This window comes from Melospiza melodia, chromosome 2, assembly GCF_035770615.1.
Source record: "Melospiza melodia melodia isolate bMelMel2 chromosome 2, bMelMel2.pri, whole genome shotgun sequence".
Taxonomy (NCBI): domain Eukaryota; kingdom Metazoa; phylum Chordata; class Aves; order Passeriformes; family Passerellidae; genus Melospiza; species Melospiza melodia.
This window is the reverse complement of record NC_086195.1, coordinates 72,982,570-73,010,036: the sequence shown is the minus strand read 5'-3', so window position 1 is coordinate 73,010,036 and position 27,467 is coordinate 72,982,570. Positions and strand designations below refer to the sequence as shown.

The 27,467-nt window shown below is 41.1% G+C and overlaps 1 protein-coding gene across 1 annotated transcript; it reads right to left on the bottom strand.

The window, feature by feature from the left end:
* Positions 1-264: 264 nt before the first annotated feature.
* MTNR1B (melatonin receptor 1B) lies at positions 265-26,456 on the bottom strand. The gene is made up of 2 exons (XM_063148846.1): positions 26,240-26,456; positions 265-5,517 (listed from the first exon to the last, which is right to left on the bottom strand). The coding sequence occupies exons 1-2, from the start codon at positions 26,454-26,456 to the stop codon at positions 4,649-4,651; spliced, it is 1,086 nt and encodes a 361-aa protein (XP_063004916.1). The 3' UTR covers positions 265-4,648.
* Positions 26,457-27,467: the final 1,011 nt, after the last annotated feature.

Genomic DNA, 27,467 nt, shown 5'->3' with positions numbered 1-27,467 from the left:
ACCTCTGTGACCGAGTCCAGAGGGTCACAGAGTGCATCACCTCCAGGTTTAACCTCCAACTCCAGTCAAATTAGGAGTGCTCACTTTTTCACAGCTCCTTCATGTTCTTAACCTGGAGTAATTTTATGCCACAAATTTATAAATATAGACTGAAAAAATAATCTTATTAGTCAGATGAAGGTGTTACTAACAAGACAATGAACAGCAACCAGTTGTGTGTCCTGCAGCTGACATTCATAGTGGTGTCACTGCATGTTTGTTGTAATGTGAGGTAAAATATTGATTTATTGTTATAGATAATAATGATGTGCAAGATCCAGTTAAACTAGCAACATTTCAATAGATGAATGAAAATAAATCATCTCCCTCATTTTCCATTAAATCTGTAAACATCTTTAAGTGCAACAAATTGTTCTGATGACCAAAACTGTTTTATATACATATTAAGAAATATATACAATCTTCCATATATATTTATTCATTGGCAAATTCCCAGACTGGTTCAATTCATTAAAACACAATTGGGAAATGAAAACAATAATTTTTATCCAAGTACTTTCTTAAAGGAAGAAGTGGAGAAACAGAAAAACGTTTCTGCTCCTGAGAATGAGCCAGGCAGAATTATTCCATTCAGTCAATAATTTAATGAGAAATCTCATCAAAGTCAACATTAATAGGACTGTGTCTTTAGTTTTAATTCTTCCTTGAGAGTGATATTTTCACTAGCACAGAGAGACAGGATAAGATTAATGCATTGTTTCAGTCTCATTTAGACTTTACCAGGCCTCCACTTCTCTCTTTACCGTAACAGAATTTACAACTGCACTTCACACATCTACATGGGAGTAAGCTTTTTTCTAATCGGAAATCTATTGTAAGAACATTTCTAGAATACATTTACTTCTTTTAATTAACAGAAAATACAACAGTTTTCAATCAAGGTAACACTAAAGGTTTGAAAACACTCCACATTTTCTGGAAACAGACTTTTTCCCTGAGGCCCTAGTTTTTCCTTCACTAGTTGCCTTGTGCAGGACACAGAGTCTACCTGACTATTTTTCCTCTTTTTTCTTAAAGTGCCTATATCAGATATGCTGGTGTAAATACTTTTATATAACAAAAGTAACAATTTCCTCAAACACACACAGATCTTTTCAGAGCTGATATGTTCCTCCTGACTATACTTTCAAATCATGCTACAACCATATCAACTCTCTTGATAGTGCATTTATAGAGTTTTCTTTCAAACTTAACTTTGGGAAAATGGATTTTGAATTAAAGTAAGAAAAGGGAGAAAACTAATTTAAGGCTGCTGATAAAAATATAGGTAGAAATATACATTTCTACACAAAAACTTTTCACCATTGAGAGCTGCATTGGGTTATCTAAATATAATTTTTATGCATTTGATTGACTTAAAAATTTAGATTTTATGGATTTGATTGATTTCCAGGTCAACTAAAATGCAATGCTTTGTAGTAATACATGGTATAAAAACTATTTTAACAGGCATGAGTTATTTTCCATACATCAGGACTCAACAAGTAGCAGTACCTGGCACAATAATAGCAAATTGGCTTTGCAGCTACCATACAGTACAGGGCCCCTTCCAGGTAATGCTGTGGTGATAAAATCCACACCTAAAAAATTAGCACTGTTGCAGAAATTTTCCTTCAACTGTGATGAAAGATGCGATTTTGGAACAGTTCTCTCTGCAATTGGCATGGGTTGCCTGGAGAAGCTGTGGATGCTCCATCCTTGGAAGTGTTCAAGGCCAGGCTGGATGGGGCCTTGAGCACCCTGGTCTGGTGGAAGGTGTCCCTGACTGGGTCAGAGTGGCTGAGACAAAATGATCTTTCTAGTTTCTTCCAAACCACGCCATTCCACGTCTCAGCGATTCTATTCAATTATTTGTGTGAGCTTAATTTAGGATGGTTGGGAACATATCAGAACAAGGATTCTGAAAGTGATACTTAATTTTTAAAGAGCAGATAAAATTTGTAAAATGACTTTATACAAATTTCAAGTTTGCTCCTCATGAGTATTGAGAGCGATAGCAGCTCATTTTTGTGGCCAAGGAAATGGTTCTAACATTTAAATTTATTTTATGGAGCTAAACCAATTGTTTTTGGACTCTATTCTGACTTGTTCCAGTGAGAGATAAACCAAGGTCTATCAACTTATTTCTAATAATAGTTCACCAATAAGTCAGACAACAAATTTTAACTTTCAAATCACAATTTTGACTACTCAGAGAAGTCAGAAAAACTGAACTATCAGGAATCAGGAATCAAATTTTATATGCTTTCTTACAAGTTTCAGAGACTTTTGAAACTTCTTATTTACTCTGTAGTAATACATGTATATTGATTTTGTGTTCCATATCTTGCTGTGGACATCGTGGAAAAAGACAATGCCTATCAAAATTGTTTCAGACTTACAAAATTATGTTTCAGGTAAAACCTACTTATTAATGATTGCTACTTTTAGCCACAATATTTTTATTTTCTGCCACAAGGTTATATTTGTCCCATATCTTCATTACCCCTATGCACAAAGTTTTCATCTTCTTATCAGCTCACCACTCTATGAGTCTGAGGGTGCTGGACTTCTGAGATTATCAGAAATCATGTGAAGAACAAGAAAGCAGTTAAAATAATATTCACATTTGTTACTTTGATGTACTTTACATAGGCTTTTGGCAAGCTAATAGAACATTTAAAATACTGTGGTTCTTTGATATTTTTCTATCACTCTAGCAATACAAGGGTGGTGTTTAATACATCTTTATGGCTTCAGAAGGAGTATATTTGCTGTACAAATTAATATTACTGCAGAAATATTTTTCATAATAGCCTGGTCAGGAAACCTGGAATGTAATGGCAACCTGAATTCCTCATTGTTCCATTTCAATCCCTGACATGGATTTACCAGAAACCTAGCTCCTCTACCCTGAACAGCATTGCTAAGAAATGCTAAGAGCAATGTGCATTTCAAGCCTCATGATAAAATAAGCTCATTGACTATGTGCTTGTGCACAAATCCTAGTCTGATTTTGAGATAGTACAACCACATTGTGTAAATTACTATGATGCTCTGGAGTATAACCCAAATTGTAATCTGATCTGCGCAGTCACTGTTGCAATTTGTTACCTGGAAAAGCAGAAATCCAGTCAGAATTTGAGATGAGTTTAAAAATAAAGCGGAAAATAATCTTTTATTTTATGAACTGCAAATATGAAGTGTAGGTAAACTATTTATGGCATTGAGATGGCCTGTCCTTGCCTGAAATGTGTGTGTGTGAGCTTCCTGACCTTTTTTAGAGTCAGTAAAGATACAGTTACTGAGTTCTGCTGATTACTCCCCTGATCAATAAAAATATCTGTTTCAAACGAAAAGGAATAATTTCCTAGGACTCTAAGAACTACTGTGAACATTTAGAAAATGGATTGAGTGCAAACATCTACACTGGGTTCATCCCAAATTAAGCAAGATAAATCCCTCTCTACCTATCCAAAATTAGGTGTTTGAACTATTAATCAAAGCTCTTTTTAAAGTCAGTGAAAGGAGACCAGCACCTCCACAAAGCAATTAATCTTATCTTTGGATGTGTGTTTATCATCACAGATGGAAGGAAACATATCTCCACTTCAGGGAACCCTGAAGGTTAGATAGGTAGGTTAGATACCAGCAGTGGGTTTTGTTCGAGATTAGATGTAGACGTGAGTTGAGTTTATCAGCTACCATTATAGTCAAACGGGCTTCTTCTTTTGGTCTAGCATCATTTGAGATGATCTAGGATATCCTGTCTGTGTTCAGTTGCCAGTACAGATGATTACAGGTCATATGATGTAATTTCCAGTCTGTCTCAAATGTGTAAGGTGTGCTAAAGTGCATCAAATGACATTTTATACAGATATTTTGGTGAATAAAAGAAGTTCAATGAAAATTCAATCTTTTCTAAACGAAGAATATTGTGTAAGGTAAATCTGTGAGAAATCAACCAATTACATTATCTACCATAAAATTAACCACAAAAGATGAAGCGAGTAGACACAGCGTATTCCCATTCTCAATGTATGTAAGTATGAAGAACCTGTGAGGAAAGTCTCTAATGTTAATATTTGCTTTTACGCAAATATTCTTCTCTCCAGTTTACAAATTGGATTCAAAGACACCATTATTGTCACAGAAATGCAATGTTTGGCTTACATGTGAAAAATAGTGTTTGTCTCACCCTCTGTTCAGACACAGAAGAGAGGAAAATACCACTCCAGAGCTTTGATGAGCTCTGACGAACACATAGACTCACTACATCTTCAAAGAAATGAATCCTGGTCTTGTATAAAGAATGCAAAACTCCCACAGAAGTAAAAAAATACCTCATTCATATGTCTGGAAACAGGATTCAGCTCTGAGAACTAAAACAGCTTGCACCCACCTGCTGCTTTAATTCTGAAACATCTTTTCAATAATTATCTTGTATAAATCACTAATCCAGAGCAATGTGCTTTACTATGAAGACAGTATTCCAGTCATAAAGTGTGATCCAAGGGGAAACTCCCCAAAATTAAGCAGGAATGACCAGAACATTACAACTATGATCTTGTTTTCTCCATGACAAACTCTTGTATTGACTATTACACATTTACAAGGTTTCAGTTTTCATTTGGTTATTGTTGTTTAAAGCTGGAGAAGGCTTGCTCTTCTGGCCATCAGTTCCTCCTTTGGATGTGTCCTGGAAGAAAAGCCTTGGCATCCACAGTGACATCAAAATTCGCTTATATTCATTCCGAAAATTCTGATTAAGAAGACCATATATTATTGCATTAAGGCAGCTGTTGAAATAGGCCATTAAGTAACTTATAATGAATAGCCATTCAGGAACTTTTGGTGCCATTTCCATAGGATCAATGGCTACAGCCAGTCCAATGAAGTTTAGAGGTGCCCAGCAAAAGGCAAAAATCACAAAAACAACAAACATGGTAAGAAAGTTTCTGAAGTCACTTGGCTTCAATCTTGGCTTTGTTTCTGACTTGACTCGTCTTCGAACTTGAAGCACTAAAACCCAAATTCGAAGGTAGCAGAAGCTGACAATGGTGATAGGGACGATGAAGTGAATGACCACCACAGCTATTGTGTAGTAGGAGCTTGCAGTTTGGACAAACGTGCATGAATAGATGCGTGGATCATACTTCAAAGAGCCAACAAAAAAATTTGGCACAGTTGCAATTACTGTTAATATCCAGACTAAGGAGACGTACAACATTGTATTCCAACAGCTGTACACTTTGTCATAGGCAAAACTATGACATATGTAGCAATATCTGTTTATTGCAATTGCAGTGATGTTGAAAATAGAGCCTATTACACTTAGTCCCATCACAAAGCCACTGGCTTTACAGTGCGTTTCACCCAGTGTCCATCCATTGCGGAAAATAGCTAAGAGCACCAGCGGGTATGGATACAAGGCCACCACCAGATCAGCCAAAGCTAGGCTCACCACAAATGCGTTACCTGGAAGGAAAGAAAAATACAGAAGCATAAGTCTGAAAGCAAGCATAGCTGTGAAGAAGAAGAAAAGTGTTTCATTATTTTGGACGTCTGCAATGCTAAATTATTGGTGATGTCAGCAAGCAGCTGGTATATAGGACCAACAGGGAAATGATATTACAACGTAACTTGGAGCGCCACGGAAATATCTGGAGCAACAGGGTGTTTCCAGTCTGTTGGTGACTGGATTATATCCTCCTTGCTCTTTTTATCTTTAATAAACATAGTCATCAGTGAGCCATTACATAAGCACATGTTGAGTTAAGTGTAGCTAACTCCACAGTTGGATTGATAAAATGAAAAAGAAAAAAAGTCTAAATTGTGCCAGGTAAGTAAGCCATTCTGCCACTCTATCCCATCACTTGCATGCTAATGGACTTCACAAGCAAAAAGGAGGAGGATATACAAAGACTAGGTTTATAGGTATTGGAAGGATGTCTTGTTTTATGTATACTCTAAATTACTGCACAATGTTCTGTAGAATAGATATTTTCTGCATGAATGGCCTAGCCATACTGCAGTTATTTTCTTTTTGGATTGTCTGAGGAAGAGTGGATCATCTTCACCATCCTCTACAGAAAGGCAAATTTAATTATACAAAGAAAAGTTCCTTGCATGCAAGAGGAAGTATTCATATTTTCTGATGATGATATTCAGGGAATATAGGTGATATGATTGGGCCTTGTAACCAGTGTCCTTTTCATCAGTTTGAAATTTCTGACATTGTATCTAAGGGTATTTTTATAAAACAATGAGATAGTAAGCTATATTCCTGAAAAATGTTCTTTAGGAACTTCACTTTAGAAGATAGAGGTACTAATGTTGAATTCTTGGCATTTAGGTAACATAAAATGTATATGGTTTGTATGGTTTTGAATATGACTTTCCTACTCTTCTTTCTTTCCTGGAAGTCCTTCACAGCATGAACTGATATGGAAAAAGCCAAGCAATTTTAAAAATTGGGCATGGAACATAATTATTTTTGGAAGGAGAAGTTAGGTGCTCCATTCTACATATTCTGAGCTTACTAGTCCTCAACTAACAAGTTCTCCATGTCATATTAAGAATGGCATTAACTGGAAGTCGTAAAAGCAACAACCATGTATAAATATGCTAATCAAAAATGACGGAATTTCACATTGACTCTGTTTTCTCCACCTGCTTTACATCTGTAGCTTCTTGAATTAAGGAATGGGGAGCTGTCTTTCTCCCATACACTTTAGGGGACCACCATGCTCACCAGAATTTGCACAACAGCAAGTAAACTTAATGGAAAGCAGGATTATCCATCTGCACCCTCAGAAACATAGCCTATCTCAAGAGCAGTGCACAACTTATTTCAGATAGTTGTATAAAGATAGTTCCTTGTTATGATAGTTCCTTGTTCCTTGTTATGATAAAGATAGTTCCTTTAGTAGCCTGTTTCCTATATTTTAAAAAGCTACACAAGTCTTTCCATAGCTGCAGCTGGATGCTTTGTGAGGAAAGACTGAACAAATTAGGGAGGTGATTGAGTGAGCCATGATAACTTCAAATGTTCCTATGATTGTTGTGATTCCAAGCAAGCTTCAGTTACAACAAGGAAGTTTCAATATAGACACAGGGAAAAAAAATAATGGCAAGAAGAAGGAAGTGTGGGAACACCTTGCTCTGAGTCTGCCACTGAAGATTGTAAGAAAATAGAAAACAAATATTTGTCAGTACTGGCCTAAATAAAGCTGATCCCTTTGTGCAGGAAGGATGAGATGACTGTGAAGGCCTCTTGTAGCCACATGGCAAACCGGACAAAAACAAAACTAACAAAAGAACAAGGGTGTCTTTATCAGAATATATTTACATCCTGGCAACAAGAATTTCTCTTACGTTTTTTCATCACTGTATCTGACATTAGAAAATAGAGAAGTCAAAAGTTGGAAGTCAGAAGAAAAGAAGGAAGAAAAAAAGGACAGGAAAAGGAAGGAAAGAAAATACTCTTTTTTCTGTTTTAGAATGTCTTTTGGAGAAAGAGAGAATTTAGTCTAGCGTGTTCACTAAGATTAATCTAAACTCTAAGGCCTTCCAGCATCAGCTTCTACCCAAAATGTAATTGTTCAGTTGAAATAGAGTGGGCATTGAGCTCTTTCAATCACATTTGTAAATAAACTGTAAAGTACATTTAGCAAGATATTTTCAAAGTTTTGAGCACAATTTAGGACTTCTTGAAAATTCCAGGTGCAATGAATAAATAGAGTGAGCAAGGAACTTGTCAAAAACTTAATTTACTGGTTTACAACTCAGAAGAAAAATGATCCAATATCTATAAAGGCCTCAGGTGATTTGTCACTTCTATGGCTTTTTACAGGGTTGAATGTTCCCACTGTGCACTGCAAAGTAAGCTCCAATGGTATTTTTCTGTCTTTGTGGATGACTACAGTATTAAGTTTAATGTTTATTACTGCAATGAATAATCTACAGAAGTAGAGAGAAACTTTTCTAATTCAAAAAACATAAATAATTGACATTTTGAGAAATCAAAGGTCTTAGACATTTTCTATGTGCTTGGAGAAAGTAAATGCTCCTTGACATACCTAACTCAGGGCTTTTAGAATGGCCTAAATTACATTAATAATATAACTTAAGAGGTAACTTTTTGCTGCTTGTAACAAAATAGAAAGCACAGAATTTTCATCTAGCTGGAATTATCATCATCGCTTCTGGAATTTACTTGATGAACTTTGTTCTCAGATTTCAGTTTCACTAGAGAGAGAGGTATTTTCATTTTTTCACTGGAGTGGAAATATCTCTTAATTACAAGCAGTAGCTACTGAAAGCCATATGTCTTGCCAGGTATTTAAAAATATGCACATCTGTGCTGTTTTAAACACTGATAGTTCTATGCATAAAAAAGAAAATAAGTTCTGATATTGAATTTGGGTGCAACAGAACTAGATAGGTATTTCATGAAGCATTCCTGCATACTAGTTTACTTACTACAACTAACAGGAGAAAGAGAACTGTCACACCCTCTTGTAATCTTGATATGACTTGATGTTGTGGGAATTTACTTACAGAACAAACTTTTTCGTAAGGCCAAAACATTTTAGGGCTTAGCATCTGCCTTCTGAGAAGACAACTGACTTTGAATTTCTTTACTAAAACCAGGAGCAATTGCAATGAGCAACTATTTTTTAAAGGTTTTTCTTCTCTCTTTGGTTTTACACTGGTGAAAATGCTTAGTTATATAACATATGTCATGGTGTTTGTGGGTTTTTTTAGGTAGTGTTTTGGTTGTTACACATTTGTTTAACAAGTTTTTATCTGTTGCATACAGACATCACCCTCTTCGATCTATGACATCAGGTGGAGCAGAGAATTAAGTCTTTCACACACTGACATTTGAATTCCCTGTGACAGTACAAGCCAAGACCTAGGGTAAGCTTTGATTTACTGAGACATGTTAATTTGGTGTAATGTTCAACAGCGTGTAGCTAACAGAAGGTGTAACATAATGCTCCAAACAAATGCCAGATGGGTGTTTGTTTTCTTTGTGAATGTGACAGTTTAAAGGCAGTGATATGCGCTTTTGTAGTTTTGTCTCAATATTTCAGATATTAGGGAGGTATACTGCAGGCTTTGATGTGAGGGAAAGGGAGAGGTGATAGATTTCCACTAGAACAACATATTTTAGAACCTTCCTGCCCTCCAGCAGATCAACACTCCCATCCAATTTGGTGTTGTCTGCAAACAACAGAGGGGGTACTCAATCTCCTTGTCCATATCACTGATAAAGATATTAAGCAGGACTGGCCTGAAGAAGAATGCTGGACTCACAAGAACAAAACCTTAGCATGCAAAAAGGACTTAGAGATTGTGGCTAAGTGACTTGCAGACTCCTGGACTGGAACAGGACTGTGTTCTTGGCCCTACATCTGCAGCTATGAGTTAGCGCTGGAAGCTACATTCGCAGGAGCTGAATTTTAGGCTTATTAGGCAGACCTCTCAGCTGTCGACACAGACACAGATTTACTGAAAGGAGGTATCTCAACTGCACTGTTGTGTTTGATATCATGATTTTGGCATGCTTGGCAACTAGGCATGAATGTAACCCAAAACAAAACCTCCGCTTCTTCTCCCTCTGGTTAAGTATGGGAACACCAGTCCTTGCTGCGAGTTTGCTGCCTTGAGTTTGCCAATAGACGACAGCTGTACAAGTGCCGTGCTGCTGTTAAAAGGCCTGAGGTTTGCAGTCCCTGGGTGCGCAGCTTGGTCGCCGGTGGCTCGCTCGGCGCTGCTGGGGACGGCGGTGACACTCGGTTGCCACCTAGTGCGGGAGCCACGGCAGAGACAGCGCTTCGCATCCCCGGGCAGGGCAGCGGGAAACGCCCGGGGCTGGCTCTTCCAAAGCAGAACGCTGATCCTTAATCAGATACCACATTTGCGGGGCCATGAATACTTTTCTGAGCTTCTGATACTTTCTGAGATTGCAGGAACTTTTCCACTACAGGGTATTTTCAGAAAGAAAAGGGGAAGCAAAAGAGCTAAGACAGGCTTTGCTACTAGAAAATTTCACTGTTGCCTAGCAGTTAGGACTCTTCCATGATAGAAGAACCCTTCTTTGAAAAAGACTTGAGTTTATTTCTCCCGTAGTCCCCAGAGAGTGCCCTACTCACCAGCCCTGCTGCTCTTCTGGGGTTAGCGTGCTTGTCTCTTTCTAGGTTATGTTCAAGAATTTCAGCCTAGAATCAGAATACACAGGTTACCACTTGTATTGTAGAGTGCTCTTTATCAGTATGCTCATCCAAAAAAAAAGTTTAAAAAAATCCCTCTCATTATTTAACAGCAGGGAAACTGAGATAGGTGCAAGGCACTGATTAGGAAGAACACTCCAGGCTCATGAATTTTGCTCTTACTTTTCTGTTAGATAATACCACCTTTGTTAGGCATCCTCTGGGAAGAGTGGCAGCACTGGTCCAACTTTCTTCTCCCAAACAGCATCATAGTGGCATACTGATGCTGAGGGATGGAGCAAAGAGAAGAGCTAGAGCTATTAAATAAGGCTAGTTGTAGTTGTATTAAAAGCAAATAGAAGGGAATGGTTGCTGCACTAGGTAGTAAATCCTTAACAGATTTTGCAGATGAAAAAAATTTTACTTGTGTTCAAAGGAAGACTGGAAAAGTACTTGTAAGAGTACTTATTTGAAGTACTACATTTGAATTTTACTTAACAGACATACGATACTAGATTTAGGAACTCCTCTGAGATGGAAGGAATCACAAGTTGTAATAATACAGAACCATTGTGCAGGGTCGCTCTGTTCTCTTTTTCTCCTCAGTTCTTGCTTCCTTCTACTGCTTAAGACAGAGTACGAGTCCAGCTATGCCTTGTTCTGTGTGTCCAGCCATCTGAAACTGAGCTGCATTTTGCAGCAGGCTCAGGGGAGAAGGTCCCCTATATCCATGCCCTAACAGTGAAGTCAGGCTCCTGCCTTGAGGGTAGTCTAGGATGGAAAAGGCCCATGTTGTTGCTGAGAGAATCATAGACTTGTAGAATCACAGAATGGTTTGAGTTGGAAGGGACCTTAGGTGTCATCTTGTTCTAACCCCCTGCCATGGGCAGGACACCTTTGACAGCATCAGATTGCTCAATGCTCCACCCAGCCTGGCCCTGAACACTTCCAGGGTTTGGGCATCCACGTTTTCTCTGGGCAACCTGTGCCAGTGTCTCACCACCTTCCCAGTAAAGAATCTCTTACTAATAGCTAATCTAAGTTTACCCTCTTTAGTTTCAAATCTTCCCTTTTCCAGTTTAGATGTCACACGGGGAGTGAAGCCAAGACACTGACTCTGAGGCTTAGTGCCATGGCACCAGTGGCAGCCCAGCCTCAGAACCTCCAGTTGCTGGTAAATAACAACAAAACCCAACTGGTTTTTCACTGGTTCATGAAATAAGTCCTGTTTGCTATATCTGCCAGTACACATCAGCTTAATTTTCTTCTTTTGAAGCAATCACAGCTGTTGATTGCTTCAACCAAGAAAGAATAGGAAACCTACTTGTACAACTGCAAGTATGAAAACTCATTTACTGCTGACAAAGGGGCTAATATGAAAAGCTGTAAAATACAACAGGTGCAATTTAGTTAGATCCTATAAAGAGCTGGGCCACCTATAATTTTTAATAACTTCTTTTATTCAATGTCTCAGCATTATATTGCATGTCAGAAAAATAAAAGTGAAATATGTCGCATTTTATAGGATGTTGCTTTGTTAAAGAAACAAACAAAAACCCTACTCCAAAACTTGTTCAAGATCAACTATAAAAGACTGAAATGTGGAACCAAACAAAGGAAGAATATTTCACTTATAAAAACTCTGGGAAAAAACTTCATTATGCCCTGACAGATTTTAATTTATATGGTGTGAAACAATAGTTCATTCCATCACCTTTATTATTACCTTCATCTTTGCTACTGTATCTAAACTATATTTGTGTCAAAGGAAATTATGTTGGTATTTTTCTTTATTACTGCAACAAAGCATTGCTCAAGTCCTTAGAATAACTTAACTTCCACCTTCTTTTATAAAAAAAGACAGGAAATTGAAAAATGAAAATAATTTTGTTCAAACTAAGACCATGTTTTGTTTCGTTAAGCTGTTTGGTTTGTGTTTTGTTCTATTTTAATATTTGCTAGCAGATTATTTGAATTTAAAAAACCCAAACAAACCAACAAATCTCAGACATTAAATAGTTCTATTTTAAAATATAAGGCATAAGATATTACTGAAGACACTGAGGCTATCAGACTGGTATATGAAGTGAATAAAACTGGGGACTATTGGAGACTATGGGGCACAATCAATCAGGACTAATTTGCCAAGAGATTTGATTAGCCATGATAAGGCACACCTTGTAGTTTAGCCCTGCAGACCAATTTAAGCAGCCCAGAATTTTTTGACCAGTGTAGATGTTGGGGTCTCCACTTAGAGAACATAAGTCATGCAAGTGGCAATTTCCTCAGTGCTTTGCTCAGCTGCTCCACAGGCCCGCGGGTGGAGGACTTGCAGCCCGCAGCTACTGAAACAAATATGTGCAAAGCATGTACATGTCAACTGGTTCCATCTGCTAAAAGAAACCAAGTCTAGGCCCATTACTCCTCCTATGTACTTTTGGGTGTTCCTGTGTTCAACTCCCAGACATGGTGGAGGATCCTGGATTTTTTAAAATAGGATCTGATACACTGCAGTAAATAGAGTACACGGGAACATCTAATTGGAAAATGTTTGTGTTGACAAGTTGCCAATGCTTCTAAACAACCCGAGTCCCTTCATTATAATCTTCTTTTCTTTTCTTGTTTCCTGTTTCACCAAGGAAGAAAATAGATGATAATAAAAAAAATGGCCATTATAACCTTTCAGAAAGGAAAAGTCTTCCCCTTTCTGTTCTGAGCTTTTGGAAGGCCTCATTACTGTAACATGCATAGGGAGATGAATGTCTTCAGAAGCTGTTGTCAGTCTCTGCCATCTGCTTCTTTTGGAAACAAGGTCTTAAAGCAAAGTACAGTGACATGATTCATCTTATAATGATACTCATAGGTTTGTAAACAGCATGTGAACAGATGAATAAATAAAATGCTTTTAAAGAAGATGATTGTGTATTCTCTTCTGAAGTATTAGCTGCTTTGTGTTCCAACTCAATACAGACAAAGTGTGTAATGATCATTTGCTGAATCAAGGTCTTTTCTGAGAGCCAGTAGAAGCCTTGAAAAATGACAAGACAACAGCTCTACTGTGGCTAGGCCTGCAAGTCATGATGATGTTGAGATAGGTAAATGAGGGGTGGTAGGCATGCAACCAGTATAGCCATAGAACCACAAAAGCTGGAACTGATCTCTGGAGTTCATCTAGTCCAACCCTCCCATTCAAAGAGGGACAGGCTATAGTGGGTTGTTCAGGGCCCTGTCCAGTCAGCCTTTCACTGCCTACAGCCACAGAGACTCAACAACCTCTCAGGGTGACCTGTTCCAGTAAGGAATCAGTGTACAGGATTTTTAATTTTCTCACTAGGGGATAGAGGCGAGATGCTGTCAATTTTGTCACAGATGAGGGATCTACTTGATCTACTAAATATCAGAGGGTACTTAAGATCGTGCCTGTTACTATGCATGCAGACACCAGACATGGTCATTAACAATGACCTAGACTTGCTAGGTCAGAAGAAGAGGCCCCAGTGCAGATTAGAATAGATGGGGCTTTGTTTTTCTTATACTTTGCCTTCAGATTCTTTGTGACACCAGAACTTTTTGAACAATCTTTGACTGGACAAAATAGCCTGAGCCAAACACAGAACCTGGACCAAGAAACGTTTCCAGACCAGTAAATCTACAGACCAGTAAAGGCACAGAACTCTGTGGGGATGGAGTGTGGAGTCTGGTAAGGGCTGCACAGAAAGAGGCAGGAGGCACCAGCTCCTAGCACAATCATTTTCAGAAAGCAATTCCCACTGGCTTTAGCAAGGCTAGAATGCTCCTCCTTACCTAAATACTCACCTACTAGGTTAGAATAATCTAACCTAGATTCTGCAGAATCCTGTTCCACATGCTGCTCTGATGACCTTTGAGCACTGTGAAGTGACTGCAACCAGCCCTTCAGACCAGCTCCTTGTGGCATTCTAGCTCACCCCAGTGAGTGACCTGGTGGCCTGTGACCCAGAAACACAGCTGTGGGTGACTTCTGTCTGCCTAACCTACTGAGTCACACCTCTTGTACTCCATGAATACACTTGCAAACTGGAGCAAACCAATATAGCTTTTACTAAGATGAGCTCAAATATATATACACATATATATACATATATAAGTATGTATATGTACATATATATACATACTACACAAGAATGTTTGAGAGTGTTCGAAGGTCACTGGCTTCACTATTGTGTTTGCTCTCCATAAGCAGAGCAGATATTCTTGCTTCATCTTTAACCAGGAAGCTGACTGTACAGCAAGTTTTATAGTCTTTATGGTCCTAGCATACCATGTGTTTCATAAGAGTGACTAAAGAAGATAGTATTGTTTTTAGATTATCCAACCAAAGGCATGATTACAGGATCTCAAATTAGTTAACTTTTCTTTCACTCTGAAACAACAGATGTCCAGTGCTGAAATTGGACTCTGGATTGTGTAGTTGAGGTTTCATACCCAGCACCATAATCATAGGTAAAATCTTATAAACTCTTTCAACCCATTTACCAGTAGATATTTATTTCTAGGCAAATCAATATTGTTACACCATCCTTTTACAAAGCCTGCCTCAACATCTGATTAATGTTTTACACATTTTACTTCTAATCACTGCAAAGGGAAGAATAAAAAAAGAAAGGAAAGTCTTGCTTAACATGATAACTGATTCAGAAAGTAATCTTTTGTCCATGGGCTCTAACCCCACCTGTGAATATAATAACAATTACTTTTGCAGTTGCTTGAAAAATATCTCAGGGAGACTTCTTGTCCTTGAGTAGGAGTGCTCTAAATTTCCACAGCACAACACTCACTTTCTGACATTATATTTTATGCCAGTAAAACACCTGGAGTATAATGGTGTACTGTCTGACTCTAGGCAGGGAAGTTTGAATTTTAAATATTCTTTCTTTCATGACCACAAATATAACAAGACAAAGGCATACAAAGATACCAGTCCCCTATTAATCAATTTTTTTTTCCTCTCTAACAATCCAAAAATTACATTCTGTGCATTCCAGTGAGTAACAACTAATTTCAAGCAAGGTGGTTGGAATGTTTAGTCTCTTGAATATATTCACAAGACTCTTAAGAACCTTAAGTGGCAGTTCACAGAAAGGAGGGATGGACAACTCCCAACTGGCACATATAGTGACTATGCCATTTACATGTCTTTCCTTGTCTTGAAGAAAAGCAGCATGTTTTAATATAACAGCCTTTTATTTCTCAGTAGAAAATCTGATTAGAGTTGACCACTAAGAACATATTTTAAAAGTCCTAAGGATCACAACTCCAATGAATTTCACCATGGACAGGATCTGCACAGAATGGGCATCTTGAATAGACACTTTTTTCCATTAAAGTGTGTGGATAATATTCAAAAAGCAGGTTATTTTTACTTGAATAAAAAATCAGCACATAAAAATGCTTAGATTGATTATTATTACATATATTCATAGGTGACAGCCTTCACACAAAACGCTCTTTTCCCTATTTGCACTCAAATAAAACTCTGTGTACACTTGAATTATTTGGAAGAAATTAACTGGTTTTAGAATGAGAGTACACTGAGATTTTGGGCAGCATTGGAGCAAAGCATAGAGACCTGAGGATGCTGCTTGTTGGTTCCCATCTTCTTTGCAGTGATATATTTTACAACTTGCTGCTAGCTCTAAACTTACAATTAGTTAACATAATTATATTTACAAGGGCTGAGATACCAAGTGGATATTTTTCTTGTTAGTCAGACTGTTAGTTCCAGGAGCTGCATGTGCTATCTTCTGACAGCAATTATTGCCTACGTTGAGCAAATACGGCAATATAAACCAACAGGTAAGCAGCTGTTGTTCTATAGCAAAAAGATGACAGTATAAATGGAACTATCATATAAATTATTATCATCTTCATAAGGTGTTTAAACATTGAAACTGATCCAAGTCCATAAAACACAACTGAAAAAATTAGTAAGTCTGTCAGAAGGTTAATGTTTTTTCTGCAGACATAATTTAAGCAGCATTTATTAAACAGTGTAATCAAATACCTCTACAATTAATAAATAATTAACAAAAGAATCCCAACAGTCAGGATTCTAGGCATTTGATGAATGTGCTTAAGGTGTTTTTATTTGCTTTCATGTCAAGATGTAGCTGTTCCATATGAAGCTGAAATGTCAGGAAAATGCTGCCTCTGATACATCTCAGTCCTTATCAGTATGGAGATCAAAAGTAAAATAGAAGATTCTGAAGCAGCTACTCTTGTTAGGGAGGATGCACCACAGTGTTGCACCCACAGTGATTTAGACATGTTTCTGTGGGATTTTGCTGTCAGGAAATCTGTTCTATGCCCATATCAAGGTGAAAAGTTAAAAAAGCAGAACAACTGCTTGGATTTGTTTTTGGGAAGATGAAAGTTGTGATAGCATTAGTATTCCTTTCTGCAAATGAAGAAATTGTTTTATCAGCTCAGGATTACGTGGCTGTTTTCATGTGTATTCTTGGGAACGGGGCAATGTACTTGCCAGTTCAAGGCACCAATATGCATTGGTAAAGGATAACTTCTAAGAAGCTAAAATCTGAAGCATATCTGAAGGTAGTGGTACTCATAATAGATCTGAATTGGAGTAGGAGTAGAATTTACTCCTAGAGGCAGAGAACAGGTTGTCACTGATTTAATGGAATGAGAGTAGTCTCCTATAACATCCTCAACACAATGATTAAAGTAATCTGGTGAATATATATCTGCTAAGAATAGATGAAAAAATTAGTCTTTTAAACTGAGTTGTCCTAGCGCTCTGCGGGGAGGTTTGGTCTCTTAGCTCTGGCTGATTGTGCCAAAGAGCACCATGAATCCTTGAATTGCTTCTGCTGGTCCATCCAAGAATAGAGCTTTACTGCAGAGAGGTCATTCCTCATGCAGTCAGTGTGTCTTACAAAAGGAATGTCAGTCCAGAATCCAGGAGAGAGCTGGCAGGAAAGGGAGTGTTCCTAAGACCCATTGGAACTGCCACAATACAGCTGCTAAGAGCTCCTTCTAATTTCCTGTATCTTAGAGTATGTTTGCGTTGGTTATATCGAGGAGATGAAAGAAACTTATTCACTTATTCATATTCTGAGCTGAAAAAAAGAAAAAAAAAAACAAAAAAAGCAAAAGCTGTGTGGCTGTGTTAGACTAGGCCTTAAGGGGAGCCTGAATACACTGTTGCAGCAAAAGTATCACTCTAACAGCATCCTTTGGTTTTCCTTCCCTTGAAACATGGGTAGAGTGGACTTGTGCCAAATGAAATACACAACATAAATACACCCTTAGATTCTTCTTCACAAGTTCAGGAAAACGTACTTCTGCATCCCAAATAAATCCTTATCATTCTATTTCCTATAAAGATATGCATACCAATAGCTCCATGTATTAAGTGGACTAGGATTTATTATTACATTCTAAAATAAAAGTATCTTGGACCTGATCTTGGCAATAAACTTCTTTTTTGCTTATCAACAAATGGATTACCATAAAGGATAACAGTAAATGGTAATTCAGAACAATGATAACTTGGCAATAATGTATTGCCAAGTGCTTCAAAGGAAGATACAAAACACCCTATGGCTGCAGAATAACCTGCACTAAGTTACAATTTTACCTTAAATGGCATTCCCTGTGGTGCAGATTGAGAGAGAAGTTATTTTTCTACTTTATGATGTTTCTGTACTCTTAAATACTTCTTTCAATCCTTCTAGGATCGTAATTACAAACTTTCTGTTTCTGAAATAATTTAAAATTCCGTATCCTTCAGATTTTTTCTCTTCTAGAACAATCTTAGGTTCCCACTTTTCACTTTTTTTCTAAATTTACCTGCAAGATTCACTCTCTTTGTTAAAGAAATGTTCTTATTTTGGAAATTAATAATACTGGCTCTTCACTTTGCTCTTCTACTTTTGGATTTACTTACAGGTTAACAAAGTTCAGAGTTATTAATTCATAAGTAAGTTTGAAGACTTATTTTCTCATTTGGTTACTGTTTGAACCAAGTCCCACAGAAAAGAGGACGGAATTGGTGATGAACCAATTCTGTTTCCTCTCCAAGAAGAGAATAGAAGTATAATTAGAATTATGAGATGAGTCACGGGCACATGAATGAATAGTTCTAGAAGTTATATGGAAAGATTTGGAGTATTGATCATTTGGAGGTATTTTCTGGGAAGAGGTTTCATGTCTTCATGGACAGACTTCACCTAAGCATATGGGATACCAGCTTGCAATCCAAGCTGGCAGAATGAATAAAAAGAACTTGAAGTTGAGAAATGGGAAGAGAGCTTGAGAAGAAACCATACAGTTTCTTCATTTAACACCCAGGGCAAGGGAATTTTGGCTTCAGGAAGGTGGTGGCAAAAAATGTAGAAAACAGGAGCTCAAACATTGCAGAGTTCAACTGGAGTGGTAATATAAAAAGCACTAGAGTCAGTTAAAGGGTGCCAGGAACCAATGCAATAAAATAGGGGATCCAAAACCAGTGAGAAATAAAAATAAAACTTTATGGAAACAATTCTGTTAGAATGGAATTTCACCAGTGATCAGAGAAGTGAAATACCAACCAAAAGGTCTATTGTCTTCATAAAAGAAGGAGAATGAAGAGAGAGATTGAGAGAGAGGGAGAGAGACTAGAGAGGGTATCCTGGTAAAAGACAAAATTACGTTGGGGAAGAGTTGCAAAGACAATGTGCAGTGAAGAATGCAGAAACCTGAAATTGGATGAGAACACCTTCCTTTTAGGAGGAAAACATTAATGAAGCCAATTTGACAATGCAGGTCCTCATATGTAAAGGGGAAAATAAGCACAGAAATGGCAGCTGAGTTCTGGACATAGACCCAGCAGATTTCTTCAATTCAGAGTCTATTTCCCAATATATCCCAGCCTTTGTTTTCATAAAGAACAAAGACATCCCTGAAGAGCCTGCCATAGAAAATAAGGTTGTATTGAAAGTAGATGAGATTATTTTGGTTAAATTAAATACAAGAATAAACAAAGCAGACATAGCTAAGAAGGGGGCTTGCACATTTTGATAAATAAAAGAAGCTAATTAGGAAAGTGAAATCAGCTGTATTGAGGAGCTTGGGGATTTGAATGTGGAAGAAGCTTGGCATTTCTTCATATTAAAGGTACAAAAATATTCTGTAACTTGCATCCAAAAGAGGGAAAAATAAAAGAAAAGGTTCCAGATCTAGATGGAGAAGAAGTTGTCTCGGTAAGGACAAGAAATGAGGATAGAAGTAAAAGATATGTCCACCAAGAAAACTGCTAGAGAGAGCAAGAATTGATAAAATGGAAACTGACTAATCCCCTAAACTTTTTTGACTTCACAAAAACTTCTAAAATTATTAAAATGCCCTTTCAGCACAGTGAAAAGAGGGAAGGAAAGACAAGTTACTGGGGGAGAGGGACCTTGAAAATTGATTTAAAATCGCTCCTTGTTTGAAGAAAGATTTTGCTAGGCCTTTTAATAAAGACAAAACTGGTGGTCTTGGTGACAAAGCAGGCTGACAGGTGAGGAATTAGCATATCTACACTACAATAAAGAGAAAATATCAGAAAGATTGAATTTTCTTGATGGCAGGAATTTTTTAACATCTGTTATCTCAGAGATAGTGTTGTGTTCTGAAAGCATTGAGAGCTACATGTGGGACCTGTAAAAAGGGGCTGAGATGTTCTCTAGTCCTCCCTGCCAGTAGGGAAGTGCAGATTTCTCTCAGGCTTGAGTGATTTGATTTCTCTCAGAGCTTGGCTCCCACATGCATCCCAAAGAGCAGTGTTGCCATGACTCACTTGCAGCTGTGGCGCTCTCACACTTTACTACCCATTTCCTCCTCCTTTGCTATGGTGCTGCACAAATGCTGTTTCTTTTTGCATGAATGGTGCTCGCAGTAAGTCAGAAAAGCTATTAGTCAGGGAGTAAAAAGAACAGCAAACCAGTGCTGCCACCTCTGGAAGATCAGTTTGTCTACCATAGAGTATGTGTTAACATGTCACCTGCATGTCACCTGTATTCAAGGTGGGAAATTGTTGAAAAGGAAGAATGAATTGAGAACTATTTGGGTTCTTAATCTCAGTTGTAGCCAAGATTGGAGAGACAAACTTGGAGGGATAGGAAAATTAAAGATGCATGGATAGAGAAATGGAATAAAATCAATGTGAGCTTATACAAAGTGGCTGCACCAACCAATCTGATCATCTTTATTTAATAATAGCTGGACTTGGACTTTCTGGATCTGGGAGGTTGCTCTAAACAAATCTAGCCTTGGAATCACCAGGGTACCACTTACAGTCTGTTGCTACCACTTCCTGGACAATGATGAAAGAGAATTGTTGGACCGGAGGGAGATAACCTACATTGAACTAATTTTGTCTGTTTCAGAAGTATTACATCACAAAACACAAAGAGAGCTAATGAAATTTTGTGATAATACAGAGTTGAGAGCCTACTGATACATGGATATGCCAAGATCTTTTTTTGCTTGAGGACTAAAAGACCAGAAAGTGGATAGAGTATAATAACATGAGATATGAGGTCAGGCACTGAAGGAATAATTGTGTAACAAAGGAAAAAGAAGAGCTGCATCAGCAAGTGACTGCACCAAGAACAATCACCCGTATTATGCTACCACATAAAAGGAAAATGTGTCTTCAAGGCATTCCAGGTCCATTTTGTCTATCCAGGAAAGGCCAGAGCAGAATAAAATGTTAATATTTTCTTGAGAGTATTGGTGGTACTTGATCTGCATTACTGTGAACAGGTCAGTTTTCTGTTTAAGGCAGATTAATTTAGTTTGGAAAGGTCTAAAAACCCCAGGAAAATTAAGAACTTAGTGACTTCGAGGAAACAAAAATTATTTGACTTGTCTACTACGGAAAAAAAAAAAAAGGTTGAGGGGTAAACATTTGTTTACTTCCCATTAATATTGCACAAGAGTTCTCAACGGGTGGAGAAACAATTCATTCAAATTAAATGACAATTGTAATTCTACAAATAAAGATATCCACTCTAAGTAAGCAACTAATAATCACAAAGTTAAAACAAAGTAAAAATGAGTTTGAATCATGGTAAGAGATAGAAAACCTTTAATCCAAGTGTTGGGTTCAATGAACTTTTGTGAATATTGAAGCTATGTTTCCACCAATTTCTTAGCATTGAGCACCTTTAAGGAGAACGTGAGAGAGAATATGAAAACCAAACACATCCAGTCCTGGAGCTAAGGATTCTGTGGATCCAGGGTTCGAGAAGTAAGGGGTACAAAAGCTGAAACCATCATAGTGGGATCTCACGATCTGCTCATCAAAATGTGTTCTTGTCAGCGTCACTGCTGGTATTAAAGGACAATTTTTCCAAGTGGTTTCAGAAACAGGTTTCTCCACTGTCGTTTTGTAAGAGATGGATTCCATCACAGGAAAAAACTACCCTTTATTCCAGTGGAAAGGAAAAATAATAGTGAAGGAATAAAGGAGGGAAAGAGAACTGGTGTGGCCAAAGAGATGAAGAATAACTGAAAACAGCATTTAACAATGGGGATAACTTACCTTCAGCTGTATCACAGAAATGTGGAGTGAAGGCTATGGAAAGAGCATGGAAAAATGCTACAAGACTTGCTTATATTGCTGAACAAGTTTATTTAGTAGATGGAAAAGCACCAATATTAAAATCCTACATGCAGGATTGTTTATTTTGTACAGATGACCATATGAGAAGCATTGTCCATCTCTAGAGCCACATACACATTAGACAGAACTAAACATGTGAATACACCAATGCTCTTACAGGTAAAAGAAACATGTCTTTTGATTTAATTTGTGTTGCAACAGCACCTTGCTATTCAAATGGAAATGAGAGTCTCACTGTGTTGTGTTAGCTGGTATATATAGAAAGGCAAATAGCGGAGAGGGTGAGGAGGGCTGACAAAATGCACTAAAAATACCACTTTCCACTAATGCATTCTTTGGCAATGCACCAAGGTTAGTATTAATATTCTGCCAAAAGTCAAAGGGTCCCAAGTCCTCATTACTATTTGAAATTATATTGAGTAAATGTGCCTAATTCTCACTTCTCACTGATTTTATGCTGGCTTTAGGACCAATGAAGTATAAATGGTTTGCTTTATCTCTCTCCTCTGGGAGATGCCTTGCTGGTTCCCACTTTCTAGAGTGCTTCCTACCAGGTTCTTACCCCAGCCCATAATGTTGCATTTATCACTACAGCTATACAAAAGTATCTTTAAGGTTCTTAAAAGCATCTAGTGTCTTTGATTTACTTGATGCACTTTCAGGATACTTGATCATCCAGCAGTGGTTGTTGAGCTCATGTAAACTTTAACACTTCAAAAGTTCAGCAATATAAAAGCTGCCATCAACTGGGCATGTTTAATTGCAGGCACACAAAATCAATAATTGTTTCTGAAAATTCAGAACACATTTGACATTTCAAATAGAAAGGCAAGCTGATTTAATTTTATTATTTCCACATACGAAGTTTTATTTAATTTTGTAGTGTGTTAGATGAAATTGCTCTCTTCCCAAATTAGAACTGATAAAAGCATTAATTTCTGTAAATTAAATCACTTTCAGAGATCAGAAGTTGCTCAGCCTCTCACAGAAAGACTGGGTGCAGTTATGTAAGACAAGCATGTTGATTCATACCAATTATGCTATGCATTACTTGGAAAAATCTTCACAGATTTTTCCCAAAACCAAATTTAAATGTGGGGAAGAGGCTCCTGTGTGATCTGAAACAATCATTCTGTTGAAAGGCTGTCAAAATTCCCATGTTTGAGGAGTGAATGAGCAATGTCCAGAAACACCAATCCTATCTATTCTTTATTTCTCTCCTGCTGAACATAATAGGGTACAAGCCCAGTGGCCAATGGGTCATTTTATTTCACTCCATTCTTGCACCTCCCAAAGCATGACCAAAAGTAAATCTATTCTAATGCTGTTATATATGCTTATATAACAGCATTAGAATAGATTTACTTTTGGTCATGCTTTAATTTTTAGGACAGTGATGCATAACTACATTGTTTCCTGTTATCAGATCTGTCTGTGAAGTCTAGAACAGAATAGTGTTGATAAATCCTGGAAAAACTGCTAGACCTGTATTGCTTTCTGAAGGTATGATTACTTCTTGTGCCACAGAAGTAGGCAGAGCTGGTTAATTTATTCCTTATACACCTGTGACTTATTTGAATTCCCAAACTCTTATCCAAGAAAAATCTCTCACTAACGTCTTCAAAGGGAACTGAGTGCTCATGATGTATAGCTCTTCCTTTTTCGTTTGATCATCTAAATGTCTTCCTGTCATAACCATTCCCCTAACTTCACCTTTTCCTTCTCTGACAAGGTCCAACACTCCTTTCATGCTCTTCTTCCTCACCATTTCCCTTTCTACTGCATTCACTTCCCTTGCAGATGCAAACACATCGTTTCTTGTTTGTTCAGAATAGAAACCTGCAAGTCCACCTGCTTTTCCACCTTCCTTTGTCAGAGGCTAAGGGCTCCTTTCCCATCCCCTCTATCACTCCACCCACATCAATTTCCAGTCCTCTTCCACTCTGCTTCCTCCCTAAGAAATTTTTCCTGAAAAGGCCTTCTGTAGATATTTACCAAACTATGCCCTTTCAGTTACACCTCCAAGAGTCATGTCCTCCTGATGTAAAACTAAGAACTGCCAATTTAAAAGGTATTTAACCTTACGAAGATTATGCAGAAAGAATTCCACGCTGTTTTTCACAGTACTTATCAAAGATAAAGAGATCTTTGGGACAGGGTCAGTGACATCACATTAAGGATTATCCTAGAAGGAGATCAATTAGCAGGTATTTGAACTAGGTAAGACGACTACGTTTGGGGGATTTTTTGTTCTGTGGTGTTGTTTTTGGTTTTGTTTTTTTTTTTTTTCTGGGGGGGGGGGTGTTGGTTTTTTTCCCCCAACAGTCCCAGGATGCCACAGAGTACTTTGATCACTATCTTGAAACTTACTCTTCCAGGCACCACTCTCTTCAAGTCCAAACTTCCCTGCGCTGTTGTTTGGGTGAAGGGAACGTTTCAGAAGAGAGTCCCTCTCTTCCCGCCCCTGGACGGGATTTGGTGCCTCGGGCCGGCCGCCCCCTCCAGCGAGAGCCCCGTTCCCTGGGCGCTCCCTGCCCCCGGAGTCCAGGCGCGAATCCCTCGTGAACTCGCCTTCCCCCGCCGCCGAGGGGCCGGGAGAGCGCCGGTGACTCACGGCGGGTCCCGCGGGACTCCGTGCCCGCCGCTGCTCCCAGCCCTTCCCGTCCCATCCCATCCCGGCCCCGCTCCGCTGTCCCGGGGCAGAGCCAGCGCTGCTGGGCGGCCGCGGTCCCGCTCGGGGCACGCAGGGCTGCGGCTCCGCGGCGTGCGGCGCTGCCGGGCTCGGCACGGCTCTGCTCGTCCCGCCTCGCTCCCCCGGGACGGACAGCCCAAGCACAAGCGCACGGACTCGCAGCGGCCACCCCATGCCTTCCGTCGCTCGGCCAAACCACCCTTGCAGACGCTCTCGGGTTCGGTGCTGCTCGGGGAGTGTGGTCTCTTATCCCTGTGTAAACGGGTCTTGCCGGCATCTCCCGCCTGCAGCGAGGCGTGCAGCGACTGGGGAGCGCAAGTTACCCCTCCATAAACTGCTTTTGCCCCTGAGTCCGATTTAACTTGGAGCAAGAGCGAAGGAGCGCCTGCTCCCCGTTAGCAGGAGCTCTAGTCACGGCGCGTGAGACACGACAGCGCTTGGGAAGCGACGCTGGGTAAAAACACCCCAAAACAACACCCCCGGTACCCCCAGGAGAAACGAGGCAGCAGCTCTCCCTCCTTCCCGGCGGCAAGGGAGCACCCCTGACACAGAGGACCGACGGCAGAGCCCTCTGGCTCCGAGCGCGGGGAGCGTAGCGCTCCGGACTCCTGCCAGCTCCCAGCAAAGTTTGGTTATCCCGACCTGCGTGCGCATGGAAAACGAGGGAACTCCAGTCCCGAAGGAACGAGGAGTTCCGGGAACTGCTCAGTACTACAAGAACTATAGTAGATACACCACAATTTCGGGGGTAGGACTCTATACTGCACCGACACCCAGCATCCAGCCGAGCGCGGCTGTGCCCAGCTCGGCGCACCAGGGAACAATCGGCTCCATGGAAGGGGGAGCCGGAGGCGCTGCAGGATCCGCACGCCGCGGGACGGGCGCGAATCAGGGCCAGGAGGCAAATCAGAGAAGTTGGTGAGAAACTACAGAGTTCTGTAGTTTGAAACAGGTTGTAAACGGCCCGGCAGAGATGAGGAGATAAAACCAGTACGTTTAGCAAGTAAAAACCGCAGAGCAACATTCTAGCACATACAAGGAGAAAGTGCAGACACACTTCAAAGACAACACCGCACTTTATTTGTTGCGTTCTGGTTGAAGGATGAGCGATGAGGAGACAAGAAGGCGATTTCGTGAAGACTACCGTGAACTCTGGTGCGGGCTCCCGAGAGCGGGCTGAGCCGCTTCCCCACGCATGCACAGCACCGTATCTTTAGGACTCTTGAGCAAGTTTTAAAAGCTCCTCCTTCACTCCTCCGACAGCTTTGGGCACGCTTTTTGTCGCCGGATGGCACCGATTCCCCTCCTCGGGAGCTCCATAGAGACCACATCACGCCTCATTAGGAACCACTGAAGGACCTGCGTTCCCGGACGGAGGGCAGCCCGGAGCCCGAGGGGAGCGCAGAGGCGGCGCGCTGGGAACGGCGACCGAGCGCATGGGGGTCACTGCACACACTACAGGGCAAGAACCCAGGGATGGGGGCTCTGCCTCCCCGCCTTCAGCGGGCGGCCCGCACGGACTCGGCAGGAGGGCTGGACTCCTCAGGACAGCTGGAAGGGAGGACCAGGATAGCGGCGGGGCTCCGGGGGCTCACTGCTCCCTGCTACCGCCGGGGCAGGGTGCGGGGGTCAAGCCCTTACCTGAGTTCCGAAGCTTGCGGTTCTTGAAGACGGAGAGGATGACCAGGAGGTTGCCCAGGATGTCCACCACGGTGGTGAAGATCAGCACGCTGGACAGCACCGGCACCACCCAGGCGGGCCGCGGGGCGCCCGCCGCCGCCGCCTCCCGTTCCGCCAAGCCCAGGCGGCCGCGCCCGCCCGGGTCACAGCAGTTCCTCAGGGAGCCGTTCTCCAGCATCGCGGCCACCCCGTCCCGGCGCCTCCCCGCGGTCACCGGCGGCGGCCCCGCGGACTGCCCGCGCGGGCGAGCGGGAACGGCTTTAAGGGGCGCGCCGGGCGCTGCTCCGCCGGCAGGGGCGGGCAGGGGCGGTGCCAGAGCCCCCTCCCCTTTCGCGGGCGGTGGGGGAAGCCCGGGGGCGGGCCCAGCCCCGCCTGCCGGGGGAGGGAGGGAAGGAGGAGGCGGCGGGGCCGGCGGGAGCGGCGGCGCGGGAGCGGCTGCCGGGGCTGCATCCGCGGGTAGCAGAAGCGGCATCCGCGGGTAGCGGAGGCAGCCGCGCTCGGCCACCCCCGGTGACAGCTTGCGTGGCTGGAGAGCCGCGGGGACAGGCGAGGGCGGCAGAGAAGCCGCTGTCCCAAACGCTGCTCCTGCCCCAGGGCTTAGCCGCGGACATCCGCCATCCGCCGCCGGGAGAGCGCTTGTTTGGGGCTTGTTTGTGATTTGGTTCTGGGGAGTTAGTTTTTCCCTGCCCCGCGGCTCGGACCGCGGTGTTCCCGGCAGCGCAAGGCCAGCGCTCCTCCCGCCGCTGTCGCCGCCAGGCACACGGTGCGCCCAGACGAGTGTTCCTGGCACATTGCTGCCGTCGGCCTGGCGGCAGATCTGAAGGGCTCGTACCCTGCCTTCGCCGTGGCCTTGTGCCGCGCGTTTGAACACAGCGGTCGGGTCGAGACCGAGGGCAGCGCCCTCAGTCGGGGCGATAGCTGCGAGCGCCACGGACGGGACGTGCCCGCGCCCTTGCCGGCTTCGGAATCCGGGCGCGCTCCGCCGGATTTTCGCTCCAAGCTGCAGCGCCGACAGAAGGGCACCGGCGGGCTGCACTCTGCAATTACGCTTGAAACATATCGTTTCCTTTTGGCCCCTCAAAGTGACAGCTGCCGTACGCTCATTTGCATTAAGTAAACGAGCGAGAGGCGTGCGGCAGGGGAGGGCACGGCCCGCCTGTCGCCGTGCCCGGCTGGCGGCGTGGCACTG